Source organism: Ursus americanus, chromosome 37 (assembly GCF_024610735.1).
Source record: "Ursus americanus isolate L20-20 chromosome 37, mUrsAme1.1.p, whole genome shotgun sequence".
Taxonomy (NCBI): domain Eukaryota; kingdom Metazoa; phylum Chordata; class Mammalia; order Carnivora; family Ursidae; genus Ursus; species Ursus americanus.
Genome location: NC_142163.1, coordinates 10,209,105 through 10,234,325, shown reverse-complemented (window position 1 = coordinate 10,234,325; position 25,221 = coordinate 10,209,105). Strand labels below are relative to the sequence as shown.

At 40.3% G+C, this 25,221-nt stretch overlaps 1 protein-coding gene across 3 annotated transcripts in view; it reads left to right on the top strand.

The window, feature by feature from the left end:
• The window catches only part of LOC123780130 (protein WWC3-like), a 183,046-nt gene that overhangs the window by 88,639 nt on the left and 69,186 nt on the right, over window positions 1-25,221 (top strand). For all 3 annotated transcript variants that reach the window (XM_087859330.1, XM_087859331.1, XM_087859329.1), the window contains 3 exons: window positions 11,888-11,964; window positions 13,150-13,229; window positions 19,862-19,991. In XM_087859330.1, coding sequence (XP_087715456.1) covers window positions 11,888-11,964; window positions 13,150-13,229; window positions 19,862-19,991 — 287 coding nt within the window. The remainder of the gene's footprint in view (window positions 1-11,887; window positions 11,965-13,149; window positions 13,230-19,861; window positions 19,992-25,221) is intronic.

Sequence of the window (25,221 nt, the reverse complement as noted above, 5' to 3'; positions counted from 1 at the left end):
TATTTACATTGCACCAAAAACCATAAGATATCTAGGAATAAACCTAACTGAAGGGGTGAAAGACCTGTACTCTGAAAACTACAGAACACTTATGAAAGAAACTGAGGAAGACACAAAGAAATGGAAAAATATTCCACGCTCATGGATTAGAAAAACAAACATTGTTAAAAAGCCCATATCATTCATAGCAATCTACAGATTTATTCTGATTAGTATCAGAATAACTACGGCATTTTTCACAGAGCTAGAACAAACGACTCTAAAAATTTTTTTAAAAGATTTTACTTATTTATTTGAGAGGGAACAAGTGCGAGGGAGCGAGAGAGAGCAGCAGAGTGGAGAAAGGGCAAAGGGAAAGGGAGAAGCAGATCCCCTGCTGAGCAAGGAGCCCCATGTGGGACTCGATCTCAGGAACTTGAGATCACGACCTGAGCCATAGCCAGACGTGTATCAGACTGAGCTACCCAGGTGCCCCCAAAGAATTCTAAAATTTATATGGAACTGTAAAGACCCTAAATAGTGAAAGCAGTCTTGAGAAAGAAGAAAAAACCTGGAGGTTATCACAATTCTGGATTTCAAGCTCTATTAAAAGCTCTATTAATGATCAAGACAATATGGTACTGGCACAAAACAGACACATAGATCAGTGGAACAGGATAGAGACTCCAGAAATGGACCCTCAGCTATAAGGTCAATTAATGTTAGACAAAGCAGGAAACAATATCCAATGGAAAAAAGACAGTCCCTGAACAGATAGTGTTGGGGAAACTGGACAGTTACATGCAGAAGAATGAAAATGGACCACTTTCTTACACCAGAAAATAAACTCAAAATGGGCTAAGGGCCTAAGTTTGAGACAGGAAGCCAAAAAAATCCTAGAAGAAAGAACAGGCTATTTCTCTGATCTTTGATGTACCAACCTCTTTGTAAATGTCTCCTGAGGCTAGGGAACCAAGAGCAAAAATAATCTGTTGTGACTACATCAAAATAAAAAGCTTCTGCACAGCAAAGAAAACAATCAACAAAACTAAGGGGTAACATCATGAATGGAAGAAGATATTGAAATGACATATGCAATAAAGGATTAATATCCAAAATATATAAGACTTTATGCAACTCAACACAAATAAAACAAATAAATCCAACTTAAAAATGGGCAGAAGATGTGAATAGACATTTCTTCAAAGAGTACATCTGGACATGTATGGCCAGTGGACATATGAAAAGATGTTCAGCTTCACTGATCATCAGGAAAATGCAAATCAAAACAGTCACGTATCAACTCATACTTGTCAGAATGCTAAAACAAAAAATACGAACAGCCAATATTGGCAAGGATGTTGTAGAAAGGGGAACCCTCGTGCATTGCTGATGGGAATGTAAACTGGTGCAGGCACTGTGGAAGACAGAATGTAGCATCTTCCAAAATTTTTAAAAAATAGAAATAGCTTACATTCCAGCAGTTGCACTACTGGGTATTTACTCAATGGTACAAACATAGTGATCCAAAGGGGAGCATGCACCCCAGTGTTTATTGCAGCATTATTTAGAATTGCCTAATTCTGGAAGTAGCTCAAGTGTTCATTAATAGTGGTGGCTAAAGTTTTGTAATATATAAATAAAGTGGAATAATATTCAGCAATGAAAAAGAACAAGATTTTGCCATTTTTACATGTGGTTGGAACTAGAGAGTATTATGCTAAGCAAAGTAAAGTAGTCAGAGAAAGACAAATACCATATGATTTCACTCATATGTGGAATTTAAGGAAAAAAACGAAAAAAGGAATAAAGTAGACAACGCAAAAAAGACTCAACTATAGAAGTACCAAGGTCATCAGGTGAGGATGAGGACAGATGAGTGAAACAGAGGAATGAAGAGTACATTTACTGCGATGAGCAGTTACTGAGTAATGTATAGAATTGTTGAATCACTATGTAGTCCACCTGAAACTAATGTAACTGTGTGGTACTATGCTGTCATTTAAATTAAATAATAAATAAGAAAGAATTAGGTCATGTGTCATGTTTTAGCTAGATATCAGTCAACAACAAGTCAGAATAGAGGCATGTTGGTGGCTCAGTTTGTGGAGTATGTGACTTTTGATCTCAGGGTTGTGGATTCAAACCCCATGTTGGATGTAAGATTACTTAAAAATAAAATTTTTAAAAACAGCAACAACAACACAAAGAAATTGGAATAAAATTTTAAAAGTGTGGGTCCTTCAGTTCAGTTTCTATGTGGAAAAATCTTTGAAGGAATTATCTTTTCTCAGTCCTCCTGGATACTGACATATTAATCTAGAAGTGTCTTAACAAAAAACTTTATATTTTATATAAGTTTCATGTTCACAGCAAAATTCAACAGAAAGTTCACATATCTGATTGCCCCTACACATGAATGTCTTCTCACATATAAACATCATGGTCTAGATTGGCACATGGGTGACAATTCATGAACCTACATTAGCATGTCATTATCATCCAAAGCCCACACTTTAATTTTAGGGTTCATTATGGTGTTGTATATTGTATAGGTTTGGACAGCTGTATAATGGCAAGAATCCATCATTACAAAATTGTCACTGTTCCAAAAATCTACTATACTCTTCCTATTTATTACCTCCCCCTAACCGTTGGTAACCACTGAGCTTTTAACTGTCTCCATAGTTTATCCACTTCCAGAATGTCACGGACTTTGAAGCAGGTAGAGTGTAGTCTTTTTAGATTGAGTTCTTTACATTTAAGGTTTTCTCATGTCTTTTCAAGACTACTAATTTCTTTTTAACAATGATTAATATTTTATTGTCTGGATGAACCATGGTGTATTCACAGTAGAGTTTGCAGAGGTTTTTTTTGTTGGTTGGTTTGTTTTTTGAGTTGCCAGGTTTTTATGTGACCATAAATTTTCTGCTTCTATGGGTAAATACCAATGAGAACAGCTGCTGGATCACATGTTAAGAATATGTTCCATTTTGTGACAGTCCCACCAGCAATGAAAGATAGTTTCTTATGCTCCACCTCCTCCCCAGCATTTGGTGGTGCCATTTTTATGGATTTAGCCCTTCTATTTGGTTTGTTGTTGTATCTCATTGTTTCATTTGCATTTCCTTGATGATACGGGATATGAAACACCTATGTATGTGCTTATTTGCCATCTGTACATCTTCTACAGTGAGGTGTCTGTTAAGGCTTCTGCTTTGTTTGAGTTGTTTTTTAATTTTTGGGTCTTAAGTGACCTTGGTATACCTAAGTGACAGTCCTTTATCAGACGTGTCTTTTTTTTTTTTTTAATGATTTTTTATTATATTATGTTAGTCACCATACACTACAACCCCGGTTTCCGATGTAAAGTTCGATGATTCATTCATTGCATATAACACCCAGTACACCATGCAATACGTGCCCTCTTTACTACCCATCACCAGCCTATCCCATTCCCCCACCCCCCACCCTCTGAGGCCCTCAGTTTGTTTCTCATAATCCATAGTCTCTCATGTTTCATTCCCCCTTCTGATTACCCCCCTTTCTTTACCCTTTCTTCCCTACCAGTCTTCCTAGTTCTTATGTTCCATAGATGAGAGAAATCATAAGATAATTGTCTTTCTCTGTTTGACTTATTTCACTTAGCATTATCTCCTCCAGTGCCGTCCATGTTGCAGCAAATGTTGAGAATTTGTTCTTTCTGATAGCTGAGGAATATTCCATTGTAAATATGGACCACATCTTCTTAATCCAGTCATCTGTTGAAGGGCATCTTGGTTCCCTCCACGATTTAGCTATTGTGGACAATGCTGCTGTGAACATTGGGGTGCATATGGCCCTTCTCTTCACTACGTCTGTATCTTTAGGGTAAATACCCAGTAGTGCAATGGCTGGATCATAGGGTAGCTCAATTTTTAACTTTTTAAGGGACCTCCACACTGTTTTCCAGAGTGGAAACTGTACTAACTTGCATTCCCACCAACAGTGTACGAGGGATCCCCTTTCTCCACGTCCTCTCCAGCAATTGTTGTTTCTTGCCTTGTCAGTTTTTGCCATTCTAACTGGCGTAAGGTGGTATCTCAGTGTGGTTTTGATTTGAATTTCCCTGATGGCTAATGATTTTGAACATTTTTTCATGTGTCTGTTAGCCAATTGTATGTCTTCATTGGAAAAGCGTGTGTTCATATCTTCTGCCCACTTTTTGATTTGTTTATATGTTTCTCGTGTATTGAGTTTGAGAAGTTCTTTGTAGATCTTGGATACCAGTCCTTTATCTGTAGTGTCATTTGAAAATATATTCTCCCATTCCGTGGGCTGCCTCTTAGTTTTTTTGACTGTTTCCTTGGCTGTGCAGAAGCTGTTTATCTTGATGAAGTCCCACAAGTTCATTTTATCTTTTGTTTCTCTTGCCTTTGGGGATGTGTCATGAAAAAGGTTGCTGTGGCAGATGTCGTAGAGGTTACTGCCTATGTTCTCCCCTAGAATTTTGATGGATTCCTGCCTCACATCGAGGTCTTTCATCCGTTTGGACTTTATTTTTGTGTGTGGTGTGAGAGAGTGGTCCAGTTTCATTCTTTTGCATGTAGCTGTCCAATTTTCCCAGCACCATTTATTGAAGAGACTGTCTTTTTTCCACCGGATGTTTTTTTCCTGCTTTACCAAAGATTAGTTGCCCAAAGAGCCGAGGGTGCATTTCTGGGTTCTCTATTCTGTTCCATTGGTCTATGTGTCTGTTTTTGTGCCAGTACCATGCTGTCTTTGTGATCACAGCTTTGTAGTACAGCTCAAAATCCGGCATTGTGATGCCCCCAGCTTTGTTTTTCCTTTTCAACAGTTCCCTGGAGATTCGGGGCCTTTTCTGTTTCCATACAAATTTAAGGACTACTTGTTCCAGTTCTTTGAAAAATGTCCTCGGTATTTTGATCGGGATAGCATTGAAAGTGTAGATTGCTCTGGGTAGCATGGACATTTTAACTATGTTAATTCTTCCGATCCATGAGCATGGAATATCTTTCCATCTTTTGGTGTCTTCCTCAATGTCTTTCAAGAGTGATTTATAGTTTCTAGAATATAGGTCCTTTACGTCTCTGGTTAAGTTAATTCCAAGGTAACATATGGTTTTTGGTGCTATTATAAATGGGATGGATTCCCTAATTTCTCTTTCTTCAGTCTCATTGTTCGTGTATAGAAATGCAACTGATTTCTGAGCATTGATTTTGTATCCCGCCACCTTACTGAATTGCTCTGTAACTTCTAATAGTTTGGGAGTGGATTCTTTTGGGTTTTCCATATAGGGTATCATGGCATCTGCGAAGAGAGACATTTTGACTTCTTCTTTGCCGATTTGGATACCTTTTATCTCTTTTTGTTGTCTGATTGCTGTTGCAAGAACTTCTAGTACTATGTTGAATAATAGTGGCGAGAGTGGGCATCCTTGTCGTGTTCCTGATCTTAAGGGAAAGACTTCCAGCTTTTCCCCATTGAGAATGATATTTGCTGTAGGCTTTTTCATAGGTGGTTTTTATGAGATTGAGAAATGTACCCTCTATTCCTACACTGTGAAGGGTTTTAATCAGGAAAGGATGCTGTATTTTGTCAAATGCTTTTTCGGCATCGATTGAGAGGATCATATGGTTCCTGAGTCTTTTCTTGTTGATATGATGTATCACGCTGATCAATTCACGAATGTTGAACCACGCTTGCATCCCAGGTATGAATCCCACTTGGTCATGATGGATAATCCTTTAATGTACTGTTGAATTCTATTAGCAAGTATCTTGTTGAGGATTTTGGTGTCCATATTCATTAGGGAAATCGGACTGCAATTCTCCTTTTTGATGGGGTCTTTGCCTGGTTTGGGGATCAAGGTAATATTGGCCTCATAGAATGAGTTTGGTAGCTTTCCTTCTGTTTCTATTTTTTGAAATAGCTTTAGGAGAATAGGTATTATTTCTTCTTTGAATGTTTGGTAGAATTCTCCAGGAAAACGGTCCGGGCCTGGAGTTTTGTTATTTGGAAGGTTGTTTATCACTGACTCAATCTCTTCATAATTAATTGGCTTGTTTAAGAAATCAGTTTCTTCCTGTTTCAGTCGTTGTAGTTTATAGGTTTCCAGGAAGGATTCCATCTCTTCCAGATTGCTTAGTTTATTGGCATATAGCCGTTGATAAAAGTTTCTAATAATCCTTCCAATTTCATTGGTGTTGGTCGTGACCTCTCCTTTTTCATTCATAATTTTAATAATTTGGGTCCTTTTCTATTCTTTGGATAAGTCTTGCCAGTGGTCTGTCAATTTTATTGATTTTCTCAAGGAACCAGCTTTTAGTCCTATTGATCTGCTCTACTGTAGTTCTGGTTTCTAATTCACCGATTTCTGCTGTAATCTTGGTCAACTGCTTCCTTGTGCGTGGATTAGGCCTGTCCCTCTCTTGCTGTTCCAGCTTCTTGAGGTGAGAATATAAAAACTGTATTTTAGATTTTTCTATTCTTTTGAGTGAGGCTTGGATGGCTATGTATTTCCCCCTTAGGACTGCCTTTGCAGTATCCCATAGGTTTTGGACCATTGTGTTTTCATTCCTGTTGGTCTCCATAAATTGTTTAAATTGATTTTTGATTTCCTGGTTTTTCAAGTCATTCCTGAGCAGGATGGTTCTTAGTCTCCAAGTGTTTGAGTTTCTTCCAAATTTTTCCTTGTGGTTGAGTTCCAATTTCAGAGCGTTGTGGTCTGAGAATATGCAGGGGATAATTTCAATCTTTTGGTATCGGTTGAGACCTGTTTTGTGTCCCAGAACATGGTCTATTCTTGAGAATGTTCCATGGGCATTAGAATAGAATGAGTATTCTTTGGTTCTGGGGTGTAGTGTTCTATATATATCTGTGAGGTCCAACTCGTCGAGTATGGCATTCAAAGCCTTTGATTCTTTGCTTAGTTTTTGCCATGGGTTCCGTCTAATTCTGATAGTGGGGTATTGAGGTCCCCTACTATTAATGTATTTTTATCTATATGTCTCTTTATTGTGGTTAAGAGTTGTCTTGTGTATCATGCTGTTCTCCTGTGGGGGCATAGATATTTATAATTGTCATATCCACTTGTTGGACACATCCTTTAAGAATAATATAGTGTCCTTCTGCGTCTCTAACTATAGTCTTTAGTTTAAAATCCAATCTGTCTGATATGAGAATTTCTACCCCAGCTTTCTTTTGAGGTCCATTTGCATGAAGGATGGTATTCCATCCCTTTACTTTCAGGTCTGAACGCATCTTTGGGTTCAAAATGAGTCTCTTTTAGACAGCAAATGGATGGGTCATTTCTTTTTATCCATCTGCAACCCTGTGGTACTTTATGGGAGCATTTAAGCCATCACATTAAGACTGAATACTGAGAGATATGATTTTAATGATGCCATGTTGCCAGTAAAGTCTTTGTTTCTATAGATTGTTACTTTCTGTGCTGTATCACTCTTGGGGCCTTTTTAACTTTATAGAACCCCCCTTAATATCTCCTGTAGGGCTGGTTTCATGGTTACGAAATTGGTTAATGACTGGCAATTCTGGAACATCTTTATTTCTCCATCAATTCTGAATGACAGCCTTGCTGGATAAAGGATCATTGGCTGCGTGTTTTTCTCTGAAAGAGTTTTCAAAATGCCCCGCCCCAACCCTTTCTCTCATTCCAGGTCTGTGTAGACAGGTCTGACGTAATTCTGATGCCTTTGCCTTGGTACGTGAGAAATTTCTTTGCCCTGGCCGCTTTCAATACTGTATCCTTGCATCTAATATTTGTGAAATGCACTATGACGTGACGTGGGATAGGTTTGTCGTGGTTGAGCTTGGGAGGGGTCCTCTCTTCCTCTTGGACACGAATGCTTGTTTCCTTTGCTAGATTAGGGAAGTTTTCACCTACAGTTTGTTCAAATATCTCTTCTAGACCTCTGTTTTTCTCCACCCCCTCGGGGATGGTGATGATTCTAACATTGGATCGTTTCATTGAGTCAGTAATCTCCCGTAACCTACATTCGTGGGCGTGGATTTTTTTAAGAGCAGCTTCTATTTTGGCTTTTTCCTCTATTAACCCATCCTCCAATTCACTAACCCTTTCCTCTGCTTCTGTGACCCTGGCCGTCAGAGCCTGTAGTTTTGCCTGCATTTGGCTCATAGAATTTTTAATTTCTGTGAGATTCGCTCTCATTTCTGTCCTTAGGGATTTTATATTCTTAGTAACCTTTTCGTTAATAGTTTTTTCAGTTCTACTCCTCATTTTGACCATCGTTACTCTGAATTCCATTTCTGATAATTTGGTTATATTCATATCCATTATTTCTGTGGCAGAGGCCACAGACTCATTGTCTTTTCTTTGCTGGGGGGGACTTCTCCTTCTCGTCATTCTGATGAGGAGAGGTTGCGGGGTTGTCCAGATCCCAAAGTATTGACTGGGACCCAGGACGTGCGCCCTTGTTTTATAGGGATCTTAGGGATGTGGGCTTCTTCTTTAAAGATTTTATTTATTTATGTGGCAGAGAGCCAACCAGCGAGAGAGGGAACACAAGCAGGGTAGTGGGAGAGGAAGAAGCAAGCTCCCAGCGGAGGAGCCTGATGAGGGACTCCTTTCCTGAATGCCGGGATCATGCCCTAAGCCTAAGATAGGCGCTTAATGACTGCGCCACCCAGGCGCCCAATGACTGTGCCACCCAGGCGCCCTGGGTTGTGGGCTTCTGGATTTTTCAGCTTGCCTTCTGGGGGAGGGGCCTGCCGCGCCGATACTCAGGCAACCCTGTTTGGGTAGAGTCTCCGTGTCCCCTGTGAGGGGGGATGGGGATGGGAACGCTGTGAGCCGGCTTTTGTTCCACGCTTTTGTTCTCTGGTAGCTTTCCCTGGCAGTCTCCTGTGCCTATTCTGAGAGTCAGGGCAGTAGCGGCCGAATCTCAGCCTCAGTTCTCCACTGATGTTCTGGCCACTTTAACTCTGTTACTGTTGGTGCTGCCCAACCCTGGAGCCTCCCGGGATGTGCGCCCCACACCCGGTGTCCCAGCCCTCACTTCCAGGGCTGGTGTGTCTCTGTCCTTTGTGTTTCTAACACTGCCAGCCGCCAGCGCCCCCCCCCCCCCCCCCGACGCGCTCCTGGAGCTCCCGGTCTCAGTCTGTTTCCAGTGAGCACACCGGAGTTCTGGAGTTCCATGAAAAGTCTGGTGGCGTGCGCTCCCGGCTCACAGTCTCAGTCCGCTGTCTCAAGGGTGCCGTCCGCGAGTCCGCCCACTCCCCCTGTGCAGGTGGCCTGCCAGGCGCCAGCCACCCCATGCACGCTCATGGAGCTCCCGGTCTCAGTCTGGATCCAGTGAGCACACCGTAGGTCCGTGAGAAGTCTGGTGACGCAGGCTTCTGGCTCATGTTCTCAGTCTGCTGTCTCATGGGAGCCGTCGTTGGGTCCACCCGCTCCCCAGTGTCTGTGGCTACCACTTCCCGGTACCCAAACACGTCGGTTCCCTCCCCCCTTCCGTTTATCTTCCGATATCCGTGCGCGGTTTCACGGCTCCGTGCTTTGTACTTCAATACTCAGCGCTGGAGATGTTCATTTGTTGAGATCCAGATGTATCTTCCTGCGTCTCAGGCTGATTCCGTGGATGTTCAGGCTGGTCTGGTACCTATCCAGCTCGACTCAGGGGACCAGCTGAAAAAGGGGTCCCCTACTCCTCCACCATCTTAACTCCTCCTATCAAATGTGTCTTATACACATTTTCTCTCTGTCTGAGGTTTGTCTTCTCCTTCCACTGACTGTGGAGAAGCAGAAGTTTCTAATATTAATGAAGTTGAGCTGTTCCATGATTTCTTTCCTGCATTGTGCCCTTAGTGTTGTACCTAAAAAATCATCATGCCCGAGGTCATCTAGGTTTTCTCCTATATTATCTTCTAGGAGTTTACACTTTGCATTTGATATTTATTTTTATCCATCATCTATCTATATATCTGTGTATCTACTACCTATCTATCATCTATCTATTATCTATCTATCTATCTATCATCTATTATCTATTATCTATCATCTATCTATTATCTATCTATCTATCTATCATCTATCTATCTATTATCTATCTATCATCTGTCTATCATCTATCTATTTATGTATCTATCTATCTATCTATCATCTATCTGTCATCTATCTATCATCTATCTATCTATCTATCTATCTATCTATCTATCTATCTATCTATCTATGTATCTATTATCTGTCATCTATGAATTATCTATCATCTATCTATCATCTATCATCTATTATCTATCATCTATCATCTATCTATCTATCCATCATGTCATCTATCATCATAATCTATCATCTATCTGTCGTCTCTGAATTATCTATCATCTATCCATCATCTGTCATCTATCTAACCATCATCTATCATCATTTATAATCTATCTAATCCATCTCTTTATCAGAGAGATAGGGAGAGGGAGAAGGAGACTCCCCATTGAGCAGAGAGCCCAATGCAAAACTTAATCCCAGGACCCTGAGATCATTACCTGAACTGAAGCAGACGGTTAACAACTGAGCCACGCAGATGTCCCTACACTTGAAACTTAGATCTGGGATTCATTTTGAGTTAATTTTTGTGAAAGATGTAAAGTTTCGGACTAGATTTTTTTTTTTTTTTTGCATGTGGATGTCCAGTAGTTCCCACACTATTTGTTGAAAAAATTGTCTGTTGTCTTTGCCAGTGATCAGTTAACTGTATCTGTAAAGATGTGTTCCTGGACTCTCTATTTTGCTTCATTGAGCTGTCTGTTTCTTTCACCAATACCGCACTATCTTCATTACTGTAGTTTGATAATAAGTCTGGGAGTCTGGTAGCGTCAGTCCCCTGGCTTTTTCCTGTCCTTTAACGTTGCGTTGGTTATTAGGGGTCTTTTGCTTCTACGTATAAACTTCAGATCAGTTTGTTGAGTTTCTGGGATTTTGATTGGGATAACACTGAATATGTATAAATCATGCTGTAAAGAACTGACATCTTGACAGTTCATGAGCATGAAATACTTCTATTTGCTTAGTGGTTTGGTTCTGTTCAGCAGAGTTTTATAATTGTCCTACAAAATCCTTGTAGATTTGTATACATTTTGTTAGATGTATTCCTAAGTATTTCATATTTTGTGGTATCATGTAAATGACATTTTACTTTAATGTATAAATTTAATTTATAAATAAATTATAATATAAATTTATACTTAAATTATTCTGTATTATAATATAAATTTATAAATTATAATTATAAATAATTTAATTTATAAATGATAATTTACTTTTAAATGAGTCAAGTACCACTTATTTATTAATAGCATATAGGGAAGCATTTAATTCTTGTCTACTAACATTTTATCATGCAGCCTTCTTGTAATCACTTATTGGTTCTTTGATTTGTAGGGGCTTTTCTTTTTTTCCCTTTTTTTTTTTTTTTTTTTAAGATTTTACTCATTTATTTGATAGAGAGAGACACAGACATAGCATGAACAGGGGGAGCAGCAGTCAGAGGGAGAAGAACGCAGGGAGCCTGACACAGAACTTGATCCTAGGACCCTGGAATCATGACCTGAGCCAAAGGCAGACGCTTCACTGACTGAGCCACCCAGGTGCCCTGTAAGGGCTCTTCTTGTTTTTTTGGTTGGTTCTTTCAGATTTTTTATATAGTTAGAATCATGTCATCTGCCAACAAAATATCACCCAAAAATCAACTATTAAGGAAGTTTGAGTCTGTGAAACATCAGTTCTTTTGTTGCCAGTGCTATTTATACGTTGTATGTCTGAGACTAAGGACTAATTTTTTAATAAGATGAGTCTTTTTTTTTTTTTTTGTCTAAATGTGTCTATTTATTTTAAAGGATTTTTTGTAGAATAAAATATTTCTTTCTATTTATGTAGCCTTTTCAGGATATTCAACAAATACTAAGTACAACCCACTTCAAATTAAAGCGGAAATAGCAAGTCATCGGGATAGGGTGAGTGTTTATCACAACTAGAACCATTTTTGTTTTGTTTTGTTTCGCTTGATACAGTATAGTTTTTATTGACGATACATGATAAGGAAGGGCTCTCAAGCTCCTCACCTTCTTCAGGGGGTCTGGGAACCTATGGAGGTCAGGAGATTCTTAATATGTTGGGGAATGACCATGTGTATTTTTTTGTGTAATATCACTAAACATGGTTTATTTAATTCCTTTAATAGGAAGAAAAATGTTTCATGTTAAAACCTTAGCTCATCTAACAAAAAATGGCCTGTATCCTTCTGTGTTTTCCATAGAGCTAGACTCTTCCCGCCCAATTTGGGAAGATTTGGCGACTCTAGGCCCTGATCTCAAAGGACTGCTTCCCTCTATTAGTGGGTTGCCAGCCTTGACCCTTGGCAGCTTTAGCATCTGCTGGCCTTCCCTGGTGGCCGTATTCCCAGGGAAGTCCTTCCTGAAGTGGCATTGGACCAGAAGGTTCTGATGCTCCTTCCCAGTGACCCTGGAATTCTTTATGTGCCACCCTGTTTCACCCCTCAGCCCCCGTCTTGGTTGTATGAGAGGGGGACGGTTTTGTTGCATTTGCAGCAAAGCACGGGAGACAGCTTGGAAACGAAGCCTCCTCTTCCAGTGTCTCCTTCCCGAAAAAGGTGTCTGTTTTAGTGCAGTGGTTCTCAAAGTCGAGCACACCTGAGAAAACACCTGGGGAGTTGATGAAACACATGAGCTGCCAGGCCCAGCCCCTGAGTCTTACACAGGCCTGAAGTGGGGGCAGAATGTGCTGAAGTAAGCACTCCAGGGGATTGACTTAGCCTAGTGGGACAGCGTGCTTTTAGCAACAGCGTTTCACGTGTGGGATCTAAATAGTAAGTAGAGGGAAGATGACAAAAGTATTACGGAGTGTGCCGATTGTAATGTGTAAATCACTGTCTTGAAAAAGAAAACAGTTGCGGGTTCCACAGAGCCAGGAACCTGCCAGTGATCTGGGATTTTTGTGTCTAAGCGAGGCACTTCTTCCAGGATGGCTGCTGTGTGTGCCCGTGGTTGGAAATTCACGGACAGGATAGATGATCCAGTGGGTTGTAAGCTAATCAGGAACTTAGATGACAATGCTAACAACTGTGGAAATCATTTTCACCGCAGCTTTTTTTTGGAAAAAAAAATGTAATTTGTCTTTAGCTTTCCAGATTAAAACGAGAGCTGACCCAGATGAAGCAAGAGCTGCAGCACAAGGAGAAGGGGGTGGAGACCCTGCAAGAGTGAGTTGCCTGTGATTCTGGAAGGGGCGCTTTTCCTGTGATTTCCTCTTGTGCTCACCTGTGTGATGCCTGGGCCTCTGTCCTCGAGCTGCATGGCTTTCCCTCTTATGCTTTTATTTATGCTCATTTTCCCACAATCCTAAGCCTCAGAATCTTTCCTTTCCTTAAAGATGTTCATTACTTTAAATGGAAATATTAGGGAAAAAAGATTCTTATTTTTATATTTATGCTTATTCTCTATAACATTATAGTTTATGTATATGTAAATAAAGCTGTATAATCATTATTAAATTAAGCTTAAGTTATTTTAAATTAAAATTTAAAATGAAGTTCTCCGTTTTCATAAACCATATCTCAAGTGCTCAATACCTACATGTGGTTAATCCAGCCTTTGTTCAGCTCAGCATAATTGAGATATTAAGCTGTCCTGTGATAGTTTGTTCTGGCTGCCCTGTGCACTGTAGGAATTTTCACAGTATTTCTAGCTTCTCCCCACTAGATGCCAGTTAGTGCCTCTCTGATGGTGACAACCAAAAATATACACCAGCAACGACATATCACCTGGGCAGGCACATTTCAGCGCAGTTGAGAACCATGGTGCTAGGGGCCACTGAACTGGACAGCACAGATACTATAACTACATCATCACACAACATTCTGTTGGATAGTATGGTCTATCAGTCTTCCTCCTGTTTGAATCTTTATCCTTACTAAGAGTTTGGGAATGACTTTGTTATAGTTTGTGAGTTATACTAAATTAGCAAATTTAATGGACACAAGTTATTTTACAAATGATAACATTGTTCTTCAGAAAATTAAATGCTGTCACTCTCTATTTCTAGCCTGTATTCACTATCTGAACATGGGATCATGCTTTACATGCTTTACATTTTTGTGCCATCTTTTCTCCTCCATTTGTAAATACTGACTTGTGCTGACTTGTCTAGAGTATTATACATAGTCAGCCTTGAAATAATGGTAGTAATCCATGTGGTTACTATTCTTTTTTCTTTTTTTTTTTAAGTACATGAATGTACACTGTTGGGTTCATTTCACATATATAATACAGTGATCCAACACTTCCATACATTACTCAGTTCTCATCATGGTAAGTGTACTCTTTATTGCCATCACCTGTCTCACCCATCCCCACCCACATCCCCGCTGGCAACCATCATACTGTTCTGTAGAGTTAGGAATCTGGTTTTTCTCTTTTCTTTTTTCTTTTCTTTTCTTTCTCTTCTTTTTTGTTTTTTTTTTGTTTGTTTGTTTTGTTTTTTAGGGTTTTTTTCGTATGTTGTTTTTTTTCTTGGTTCATTTCTTTTGTAAATTCCACATATGAGTAAAATCATATGGTATTTGTCTTTTTCTGACTGATTTATTTCACTCAGCATAATGCCCTCTAGGTCTGTGCATGTCATTGCAAATGGCAAGATTTCATTCATTCTGATGGCTGAGTAATATTCCATTGTGTATATGGACCACATCTTCTTTATCCATTCATCTGTTGATGGACATCTGGGCTCTTTCTGTAGTTTGGCTGCTGTAAAAATCCAGGGTGCATGTACACCTTTGAATCTGTGTATTTGTATCCTTCGGGTAAACACCTACTAGTAGAATTGCTGAGTTGTAGGATAGCTCTATTTTCAACTTTCTGAAGCACCTCCTTAATGTTTGTTGGGGTGGCCACACCACTTCGCATTCTCACCAAGACTGCAAGAAGGCTCCCCTTTCTCCACATCCTGGCCCATATCTTTTGTTTCCTGAGTTGTTCATTTGAGACTCTCTGAGCAGTGTGAGGTGGCATTTCCCTGTGGTGTGGATTTCTATTCCTGCGATGATGAGGGAGGTGGAACATTCCTTCATGTGTTTGTTAGCCATTCGAATCTTCTTTGGAGCAATGTCTGTCCATGTCTTCTGCCCCTTTCTTGGCTGGAGTTTTGGTGTTTTGGGTGTCGAGTTGGAGAAGGTCCCTACAGGTTTTGGATACTAACCTTTGATCGTATGTGTCTTCTGTTCCAGAGAGATTGCTTCCTTGGCTGTGCCTAAGTGTTTTATGCCGATGATGTCCCAATCGTTCAGTTGCACCTTTGCTTTCCTTGCCTCTGGAGATATGTGGAGCAAGAAGTTGCTGCAGCCCAGGTCAAAGCGGGTGCTGCCTGCATTCTCCTCTAGGATGCTGCTGTTTCCTGTCTACCACATAGGTCTTTCATCCATTTGAGTTGAGTTCTGTGTATGGCGTAAGAGAGGGATCCAGTGTCCTTCTTCTGGATGTGGCTGTTGGTCCAGCATTCCCACCACCGTTTGTGGAGGAGACTGTCTTTTGTCCATTGGATATTCTCTCCTGCTCTGTCCAAGATTACCTGACCATCTAGCGGAGGGTCCATCTCTAGGTTCTCTATTCTATTCCCTTGCTCCATATGTGTGTCTTTGTGACAGGACCATAATGACAATGACAGCTTGGTCATACAGCCTGAAGTCCAGAATTGGGATGCCTCCGGCTTTGCTGTTCTTTCTCCACATTCCCTTGGCTCCTTGGGGTCTTTTCTGGGTCACTCCACATTTGAGAAGCATTTGTTTCATGAAAATGCTGCTGTGATTTTGATAGTGATTGCCTTATGTGTGGAGAGGACTTTGGGTTGTGACTTCACCATATGAATCGCATTTGTTCTTCCAATCCATGAGCATGGAAAGGGCTTCCAATTCTTGGTGTCTTCCTCAGTTTCTCTCATAAGTATTGTAAAGTTTTCAGAGCATACATCTTTGATCTCTTCATTGAGCTTTATTCCTAGGTAATAATATATTTTAAAATAACAGTATTCTCTATTAAATACTAGGACTTCAGGATCATGTTCCCTGGTAGCTTTCACACTTTTTAAACAGTGGAATCTCCTTCCTTTCCTTTTCCTGCAAAGACATTTTCTAAGGGCAGAATGTCTGAGACAGAGCAAAGAGAAGGTGCTTGCTGAAACAGAGGTGTGGTCCCTAAGCCCTAGACAGGCTCTCCTTCAGCTGCTCTGCTCCATATGCCAGGACATCCCTTGGAACTGAGTGGAAACAACTGTATTAGGCAAATCTTCGTTCTCTTCAAGGTCTCAGAGCCACTTGGATAGAATTAAGGCCAAAGTGCAAATCCATGGCCTTGAAGTTGAGCTGTCATTCTCCGAGGTGCTCTGCAGTGTCTGCCAGGGGGATGAATTATGGGGCTCCTGATTCCGTCTCCCTGAAGGAACTTGGGTCCTGTTTTCTCTCTGTGACAACCATTACCCTGGTAAAACCTGGTGCCTTGACAGGGTGCCTTGACCTGGCCTCTTGATAGCCATTCCGATCGTAGAACCTGATGTCTCAATCCATGGGTTTACTGATGGCCACACTTAGGCTTTATTGCTCTAAAAACCATAAGGAAGTCACAACATTTAAGTATGAAGCTGGAGCTGACATGCATAGTGATTCGCATTATACCCTTAACACTGGCTGTGTGTGTCTGTACTTCTGTGGCTATTTGATTAAAAATCAGATTTCCTTGGCTTTGGGTGTTCTATATGGAAGTCTTACCGACTTCATTAGATTAATGAAATTAAACTATAAAAATTAAATAAAATTAGATTACACCCACCTGTGTGTGTTTGTGTGTGTATGTTTTTATCAGAGGTTAAATAAAAGACATTATTATATAAATAAGTTCATGAAGAAATTTTGGACCACTTCTTTGGAGATCTATTTCTATGAGGTGATGCTCTTTTATTTCTGCCTTGCATTAGGGACTCCTCTATTTTCTGTGGAGCAGCACAAATGGAAAACTGCATGTTGTCTCCTTTTATTTTTATGTTTTCCTACATCATTTGTCTTTGTGTTCCAGATTCCTTGGGTTAATAGCCCTGTACAAGAGATCTCACTCCCAGCCTGACCTCTAGATTGGAGATGGAGCAGATCCATCTATTTATTTCTGGTGTTGCTTTGTCCTTGTATAAAGAATAGTTCTGTTTCACAGAACAAAGGGACACAAAACTCTGTTTTCACAGAACTAAGTTGTCTGGGTATTTGGAAGTGTGTTAACAGTATGGAGATCAGTCCAGTTATAACTGTTTTTTAATGTGGACCAGATCAAAATAATTAGTGTATGAAGAGGCTCTTCTAACCTAGTGGTTCTGTGACTTAGTTGGTAGATTAGTAAATATCCTAGTTGCACCTACAGAGAGTAGGAATTGTATATCCATCAGGAACTCAGATAGTTTAGGTTATCAGCAAGCCTAGCATCTTCATGAAGTCATCAAGGTCCTAGGAATTCAGATACTTCTCCAAGTGACACAGTTAACTTGCATGACATCTAGGACTAGGAGTTCTTTCCATACTTTTGGTTCCATTCTTTTTTGTCATTCTGCTCAGTTACACAGGTGATCTGTATGTAGAATTGGCATGAGTTACATTGATTTTGTTGTGAGGTTGTGCTGGGTAAGAAAGTAGAGGGTGGACACCTTATAGATATTGCAGCTGACTTGTACAAGTCTGTAAGGGACGACTGCTTGGTAGTGAGGACCAAATTCATTTTGGTGGAAGTGAGTGTGGTTTTGAGGGACCACATAAAAGTTTTCAAAATGGTTAAGGGCTGGAATGCCCGCTGCTGCCATCCTTACTATTGGCTTCCAATTTTCCATAGGCACAAGTGCTGGTTCTGTGCCAGGGACTCTTGTGATGATGATACAAAGGTAATGTAGTGTCAAACTTACCACCTCATTCATTTACGTGAACTATTGAATGAAACGGCTGAAGTTGGGACTTAGTGAAAAAAGAAAAAATATGTCCCGAGTACAAGTTTTTGTTCATGCTCACTCATTCTGTTTGTGTGGAACAGTCTATACCTAAAAATACATGTACTTTTTAATAAAAATGTGTAAGTAAAGCCTTCTGCTTTGTAGGAGCAGTCAAAGTAACATGTATTTCAGAAACATTTAAGTTTATAACTGACTCGTATGGAAAAATACCCACATGGTTGGGCCATATTGGGATCTAAGAGTGTCAATATTGAATGTGTGGGGACCCATGATGCGCCTCCATCCACTTCATGGAAGATGACTCAGGACCACTTTTCATAAATACATCATTTGAGCTGAGGCAATCACAGCAATGCTGTTGAGCCCTGAGGCCTGATTCCAGAGGGAGGGACTGGGTTCCCACCTGTTCTGTTTGTCCTTCTCTTATTCCAAGGGTGCTGATAGCTCAGACCAACTCCGGGCCTAAAGTGGCAGAGTTGGCGAAGTCTTCACCGTGAGTGTGCAGATGCAGCGTTAGGCTGATAATCAGCATAATCCCCGCAAACACTGTGTGCCTGGCGCCCTGCCAAGGAAGCCTTTCCCTGACATTTTCTCATTAAACGGGGGAGGCATTAAACTGAGGTGCGAAGAGTTGAAGTGACTTGCCCAGGGTCCTGCTGTAATGCTCAAGTGTCATTGGTACTCACCAGCCTGCCAGGATGCTTTCGTGAGTGGAAAATTGGGGAGTTTGGGCTGGCTATTAAGGATCCAGATTCCCCGGTCACCTGGGGGAGACAGTTTAGCCCCAGGACCTGTGTGGTGGTGGGTCTGGAATCTGAGAGGCCTGCTCATGGCTTTCCAGAGGAGTTCATACCGTTTCTGGACCAAAGTATTCCAGCCTCTTTAGCCCTGAGGCCTTCTAAGGCCCAAGACCTAGGTAGGGGAGATGAGATGAAGGGTGCGCTGTAGGAGACTGCCTGCTCCGTGAAGGCCAGAGCCGAGCCTTGGCTTGGTCAGCACTCTGCTTCCACCACCAGACCAGGCCTTTTTGTGCACAAGACGGACTGGCTGGAGGAAGAGGGAAGGAATGATGGAAAGAGGAGGAGGAAAGGATTCGGGAAGGAGGGAGGGGTGGGTGGGAGGGAGAGAGAGAGAGAAGTAAGGAAAGGAAGTAATGTAGGAAGAGAAAGAAGAAAGGGACAAGGTAAACTAGTTTGAATAGATGTCTGTGTGAATGAGTGGAAGGAAAGAAGGATGTGTGCATGAGTGTGCATGGACAGATATAAACAAACAACTGAAAGAAAGGAGGAGTGAATGATGGAGAAGGGAGGAAGAAAGGAAAAAAGAAAGAATAAAAAAACTGAAAAAAATATACACTCTGTGTATATTTGGATTGAAGGAAAGAAAGATGGAGCAGGTGATTAGGAGACACAGTGACACGGAATCAGAAATAAAAGAGATATACAGAGGAAATAGACAGTTTTCCAACTTTTGGCCAATGCCCTGTTACTGAAAATTTACTACTTTTAGGTGTTTCCCAAATATTCTGCTTGCACAGAGATCTCATGTGTATTTAATAAACATTTTTGACCACTCACCTACATATTGGAGATAAATAAAGATGTGGTTCTGCTCTAAGGGCCTGCACTTGGGAAACTCGTCACTGCTAATCAGTAGCAGAGGACACGAACATTCTCAGTTCTATAAATTGCTCAGATAATGAAGGAGTTCATCTCTGCAGCTGTCTCAGTTCTCTTTATTGTCCCAAAAGGAAAGAAGGCTTTTTCCCTACTGTGTCACTTTTCTACGGAGCTTTTGCAATTTTTTGTTTCTTTAATGTGATTTAGTGCAGAGTGACTCTTATTTTTCCTTGTTAACAAGGATTGATCGTAAGATGTCAAGTGCTCACACCACTTACAAACTGGATGAGGCACAGGCTATAATGAGTGAGCTCCGCACTATTAAGAAAGCCATTTGCACTGGTGAGAAGGAGAGGCGGGACTTGATGCAGGTAAGGGACCCAGTTGCTCATTTACATGTCTGTCTGCTTGTCTTTATTTTATTAAAGAAAATACACACATGTATTTTACACACATTAAACCAACTTAATGGGTTTATCATGTATGAATATATAATTGTATACATTTTTTTATACATTCATGTTGTTTAGTAGCCAGAATAATTCAAAAGGTATGTAAGTCTTACGGTCACCTGATGTCCTCATTGCTCATAAGTTACTTTTCTAATGTTTATAAAGACACACACAAACAAGCTAGTAAACTTATTTCACACAAAATCTAGTTATTTACATGTATACTATTTGTTTTGTGTTATCTTACTGGTGTAATAATAGTAATATCCTATACTTTTTCCATTTGTTTATACAAAGAGCTTCAAGCTTGTGTTATAGCTACATAGTATTCTGTTGATGTGGATGTTTTAAAAATATGCATGTGAGATCTTTTTAGTTTTATTTTGTTTTATTTATTTGTTTACTTGTTTATTTTTGTCCTTTTAACTCATGCAACTTATTTTTCTAAAAAGATGAACTTTTGTAAATGAATGTATGATGGTCTTTTTTTCTTGATGTGGAAATGCATTCACTTGTTTCTTTTGTAGTTTTTTTTTTCAGTTTTACTTCATTTATTGAATAGACTGTGACCTAATGCCTCATAGACAGTTATCTAGATTCTACATAATGTAAAACGTATAGGCAAAGATCAAAGTCCTAGGCAAGATGAGACACTTAAACATATAACTGGAATATATAGCAGTGCTTCCCAAAGTCAAGGAACTTTAGGATGAATGAACTACGTAGAATTCCCTGGGTGCTGGTAAAAATGCATATCTTGGCCTTACCCCAGATTGCTGAATAGAATTTATTTTTAAATCACCTCTCCAGCTCATGATAAGTAAATATAAATTTTGTTAAATTTATTCTGATATGTAACAGGGAAGCTGTGGGGTTGAACAAGGTATTCTGTTTGCATTACCCACATAATTGTAGATAAAATTCCGGAAGGAATCACATGTTTTTCACAAAAGAGATAAGCAGACATTGGTTTAGGTGAGCTGTACAATGTATAGCACTTGATAAGCTACCAAGTTGCCTGACCCAGGACCTCCAAATACTTGTGTCACCACAGAAACAAAGAAAAAGCAATGAGAAGCCATCTTAACTTAAAAAGTTATCTTTTAAACAGTAGGAAATTTCGTGGCATTTTTACTTAGCCTTGCCCATCACTTCCCTGTGTACTACTGCCCTAGTTTTGATCAAGCACTAATCTAGTTCCCCATATACCTAAATCAGAGGGATCACAGGAGACTTTATTTGCAAAAGATTACATAATTCCTTTCCAACCTGTTTTGCGGTTATCTAAAAAAAGTGATGTGAGTTGTTCATTTTGCTCAATTTGGAGAACCCATGTGGGAAAAGCATTAGATAGTGTGCTAAAAATTACAGGGCAGACTGTAAACATAGATGTGCTTGGAACAATAGATTATCAGTGGAGACACACAAGAGATCATTTAAAGCCCTGATGAGAAGTTAGGGTGAGACGGTGGGATATTAAGGCAGTTTCGAGCTGCCATATATAATGAGGAATTAAAAAGCCTTTCCAGAGGCAAAAGATATCCTCAGAAAAGCCCTCAGTAACCTTAAGCTTTTACCGCAGACTGATGTCTAGCCTCAGGGCAAGTATAGCTAAATTGTGAAAGAGTGCCTGAGAACAGAGCTAATCTGTGAAAGCCAGACAGGTGTTCAGTTTTTGTTTTCTTCATCTCCTTGCACTCAAGGAAGTCAGCAGTGAAGAATTTGAGCATAAACTAAAGGAACACATCTTAATGATTACAATGATGATAATGAATAAGGCTTTTCAAAATAATTTACAGAAATCTCAAAGAAATGGACTGTCTGTGTGTCCTTAAAAAAAAATCCCCTGGGGAAGAATGCTAATTTGTTTTCTAGAGTTACCACATTATGAGTGTTAAATGTTCAGTTTTCAACAGGAAAACATGGTACATTATTAAGAGCAAGGTAGATTGATAAAAACTGTCCATAAGGAATTTCAGATACCAAACATACAATACAAAGATTTTAAAACCAATGTCTAAAGTATGATCAAAAAGTCTAAGGAAGGGGGCACCTATGTGGCTCAGTCAGTGAAGCATCTGCCTTCAGCTCAGGTCATGATCTCAGTGTCCTGGGATCGAGCCCCATTCAGGCTCCTTGCTCAGCGGATGAGCCTGCTTCTCCCTCTAATGCCCTCTGTACCCCCTCCCCCCAGACCTGCTCGTGGTCTCTCTCTCTGAGAAATAAATAAATAAAATCTTTAAAAAAGAAAAGCCGAAGGTGGTGAGTGTGGCGGCGGCAGATGAGGCGGCAGCAGAACGTGGCAGGTCCGGTGGGCGTGAGACGCCGGCGGCCCAAAGTGGCAGCCGCGAGTGGCAGGTCAGGCGGGGGCGAGGCGCCGGCGGCAGCGCGTGGCGGTGGTGCGTGGCAGACCAAGTACATGCTGATAGATGAGCAAGATATCCCGCTGGTGGAGGGCTACTCCTTTGAGGTTCCAAGGGCTATGCTGACTGCTGATACTGGATCATCATGGAAGTTGCTGAGGGGAGAATGACGTGCAGTGATGAAATATATGAAAATTATCTGGGAAAATGGCGTGATTATAAGCAGATAAATAAATAAATAAAATCTTTAAAGAAGAAGCCCACATTGCTAAGATCCCTATAAAACAAGGGGCACAGCCTGTGACCCAGTCAATAATTTGAGCTCTGGACAACCCTGCAACCTCTCCTCATCAGAATGACAAGAAGGAGAAGCACCCCCCCCCCCAGCAAAGAAAAGACAGTGAGTCTGTGGCCTCTGCCACAGAAATAATGGATATGGATATAACCAAATTATCAGAAATGGAATTCAGAGTAATGATGGTCAAAATGATGAGTAGAATTGAAAAAAGTATTAACGAAAAGGTTACTGAGAATATAGAATCCCTAAGGACAGAAATGAGAGCGAATCTGACAGAAATTAAGAATTCTAAGAGCCAAATGCAGGCAAAACTAGAGGCTCTGACGGCCAGGGTCTCCGAAGCAGAGGAACGTGTTAGTGAATTGGGGAATGGGTTAATAGAGGAAAAAACCAAAATAAAAGCTGCTCTTAAAAAAATCCATGCCCACGAATGTAGGTTACGGGAGATTACTGACTCAATGAAACGATCCAATGTTAGAATCATCGGCATCCCTGAGGGGGTGGAGAAAAACAGAGGTCTAGAAGAGATATTTGAACAAATTGTAGCTGAAAACTTCCGTAATCTAACGAGGGAAACAAACATTCGTGTCAAGAGGCAGAGAGGACCCCTCCCATTCTCAACCACAACAAACCTACACCACGTCACGTCATAGTGCATTTCGCAAATATTAGATGCAAGGATACAGTATTGAAAGCGGCCAGGGCAAAGAAATTTCTCACGTACCAAGGCAAAGGCATCAGAATTACGTCAGACTTGTCTACACAGACCTGGAATGAGAGAAAGGGTTGGGGGAGCATATTTAAAGCTCTTTCAGAGAAAAACATGCAGCCGAGGATCCTTTATCCAGCAAGGCTGTCATTCAGAATGGATGGAGAAATAAAGACATTTCAGAATCGCCAGTCATTAACCAGTTTCGTAACCACGAAACCAGCCCTACAGGAGATATTAAGGGGGGTTCTATAAAGGTAAAAAGGCCCCAAAGTGATACAGAACAGAAAGTCACAACCAGTACAAACAAAGACTTTACTGGCAACATGGCATCATTAAAATTCTCTCTCTCAGTTCTTAGTGCCAACGTAAATGGATTGAACCTTCCCATAAGAGGCCACAGGGTTGCAGATTGGATAAAAAGAAATGACCCATCCATTTGCTGTCTACAAGAGACTCATTTCGAACCCAAAGATGCATTCAGACTGAGAGTAAGGGGATGGAGTACCATCTTTCACGCAAATGGACCTCAAAAGAAAGCTGGGGTAGAAATTCTCATATCAGATAGATTGGATTTTAAACTAGAGACTACAGTTAGAGACGCAAAAGGGCACTATATTATTCTTAAGGGAAGTATTCAACAAGTGGATATGACAATTATAAATATATATGCCCCCAACAGGGGAGCAGCAAGATACACAAGCCAACTCTTAACCAGAATAAAGAGACATATAGATAAAAATAAATTAATAGTAGGGGACATCAACACTCCACTATCAGAAATAGAACACCCTGGCAGAGACTAAGCAAAGAATCAAAGGCTTTGAATGCCATACTCGACGAGTTGGACCTCACAGATATATATAGAACACTACACCCCAGAACCAAAGAATACTCATTCTATTCTAATGCCCATGGAACATTCTCAAGAATAGACCATGTTCTGGGACACAAAACAGGTCTCAACCGATACCAAAAGATTGAAATTATCCCCTGCATATTCTCAGACCACAACGCTCTGAAATTGGAACTCAACCACAAGGAAAAATTTGGAAGAAACTCAAACACTTGGAGACTAAGAACCATCCTGCTCAGGAATGACTTGAAAAACCAGGAAATCAAAAATCAATTTAAACAATTTATGGAGACCAACAGGAATGAAAACACAATGGTCCAAAACCTATGGGATACTGCAAAGGCAGTCCTAAGGGGGAAATACATAGCCATCCAAGCCTCACTCAAAAGAATAGAAAAATCTAAAATACAGTTTTTATATTCTCACCTCAAGAAGCTGGAACAGCAAGAGAGGGACAGGCCTAATCCACGCACAAGGAAGCAGTTGACCAAGATTACAGCAGAAATCGGTGAATTAGAAACCAGAACTACAGTAGAGCAGATCAATAGGACTAAAAGCTGGTTCCTTGAGAAAATCAATAAAATTGACAGACCACTGGCAAGACTTATCCAAAGAATAGAAAAGGACCCAAATTATTAAAATTATGAATGAAAAAGGAGAGGTCACGACCAACACCATTTAATTGGAAGGATTATTAGAAACTTTTATCAACGGCTATATGCCAATAAACTAAGCAATCTGGAAGAGATGGAGGCCCTCCTGGAAACCTATAAACTACAACGACTGAAACAGGAAGAAACTGATTTCTTAAACAAGCCAATTAATTATGAAGAGATTGAGTCAGTGATAAACAACCTTCCAAATAACAAAACTCCAGGCCCGGACCGTTTTCCTGGAGAATTCTACCAAACATTCAAAGAAGA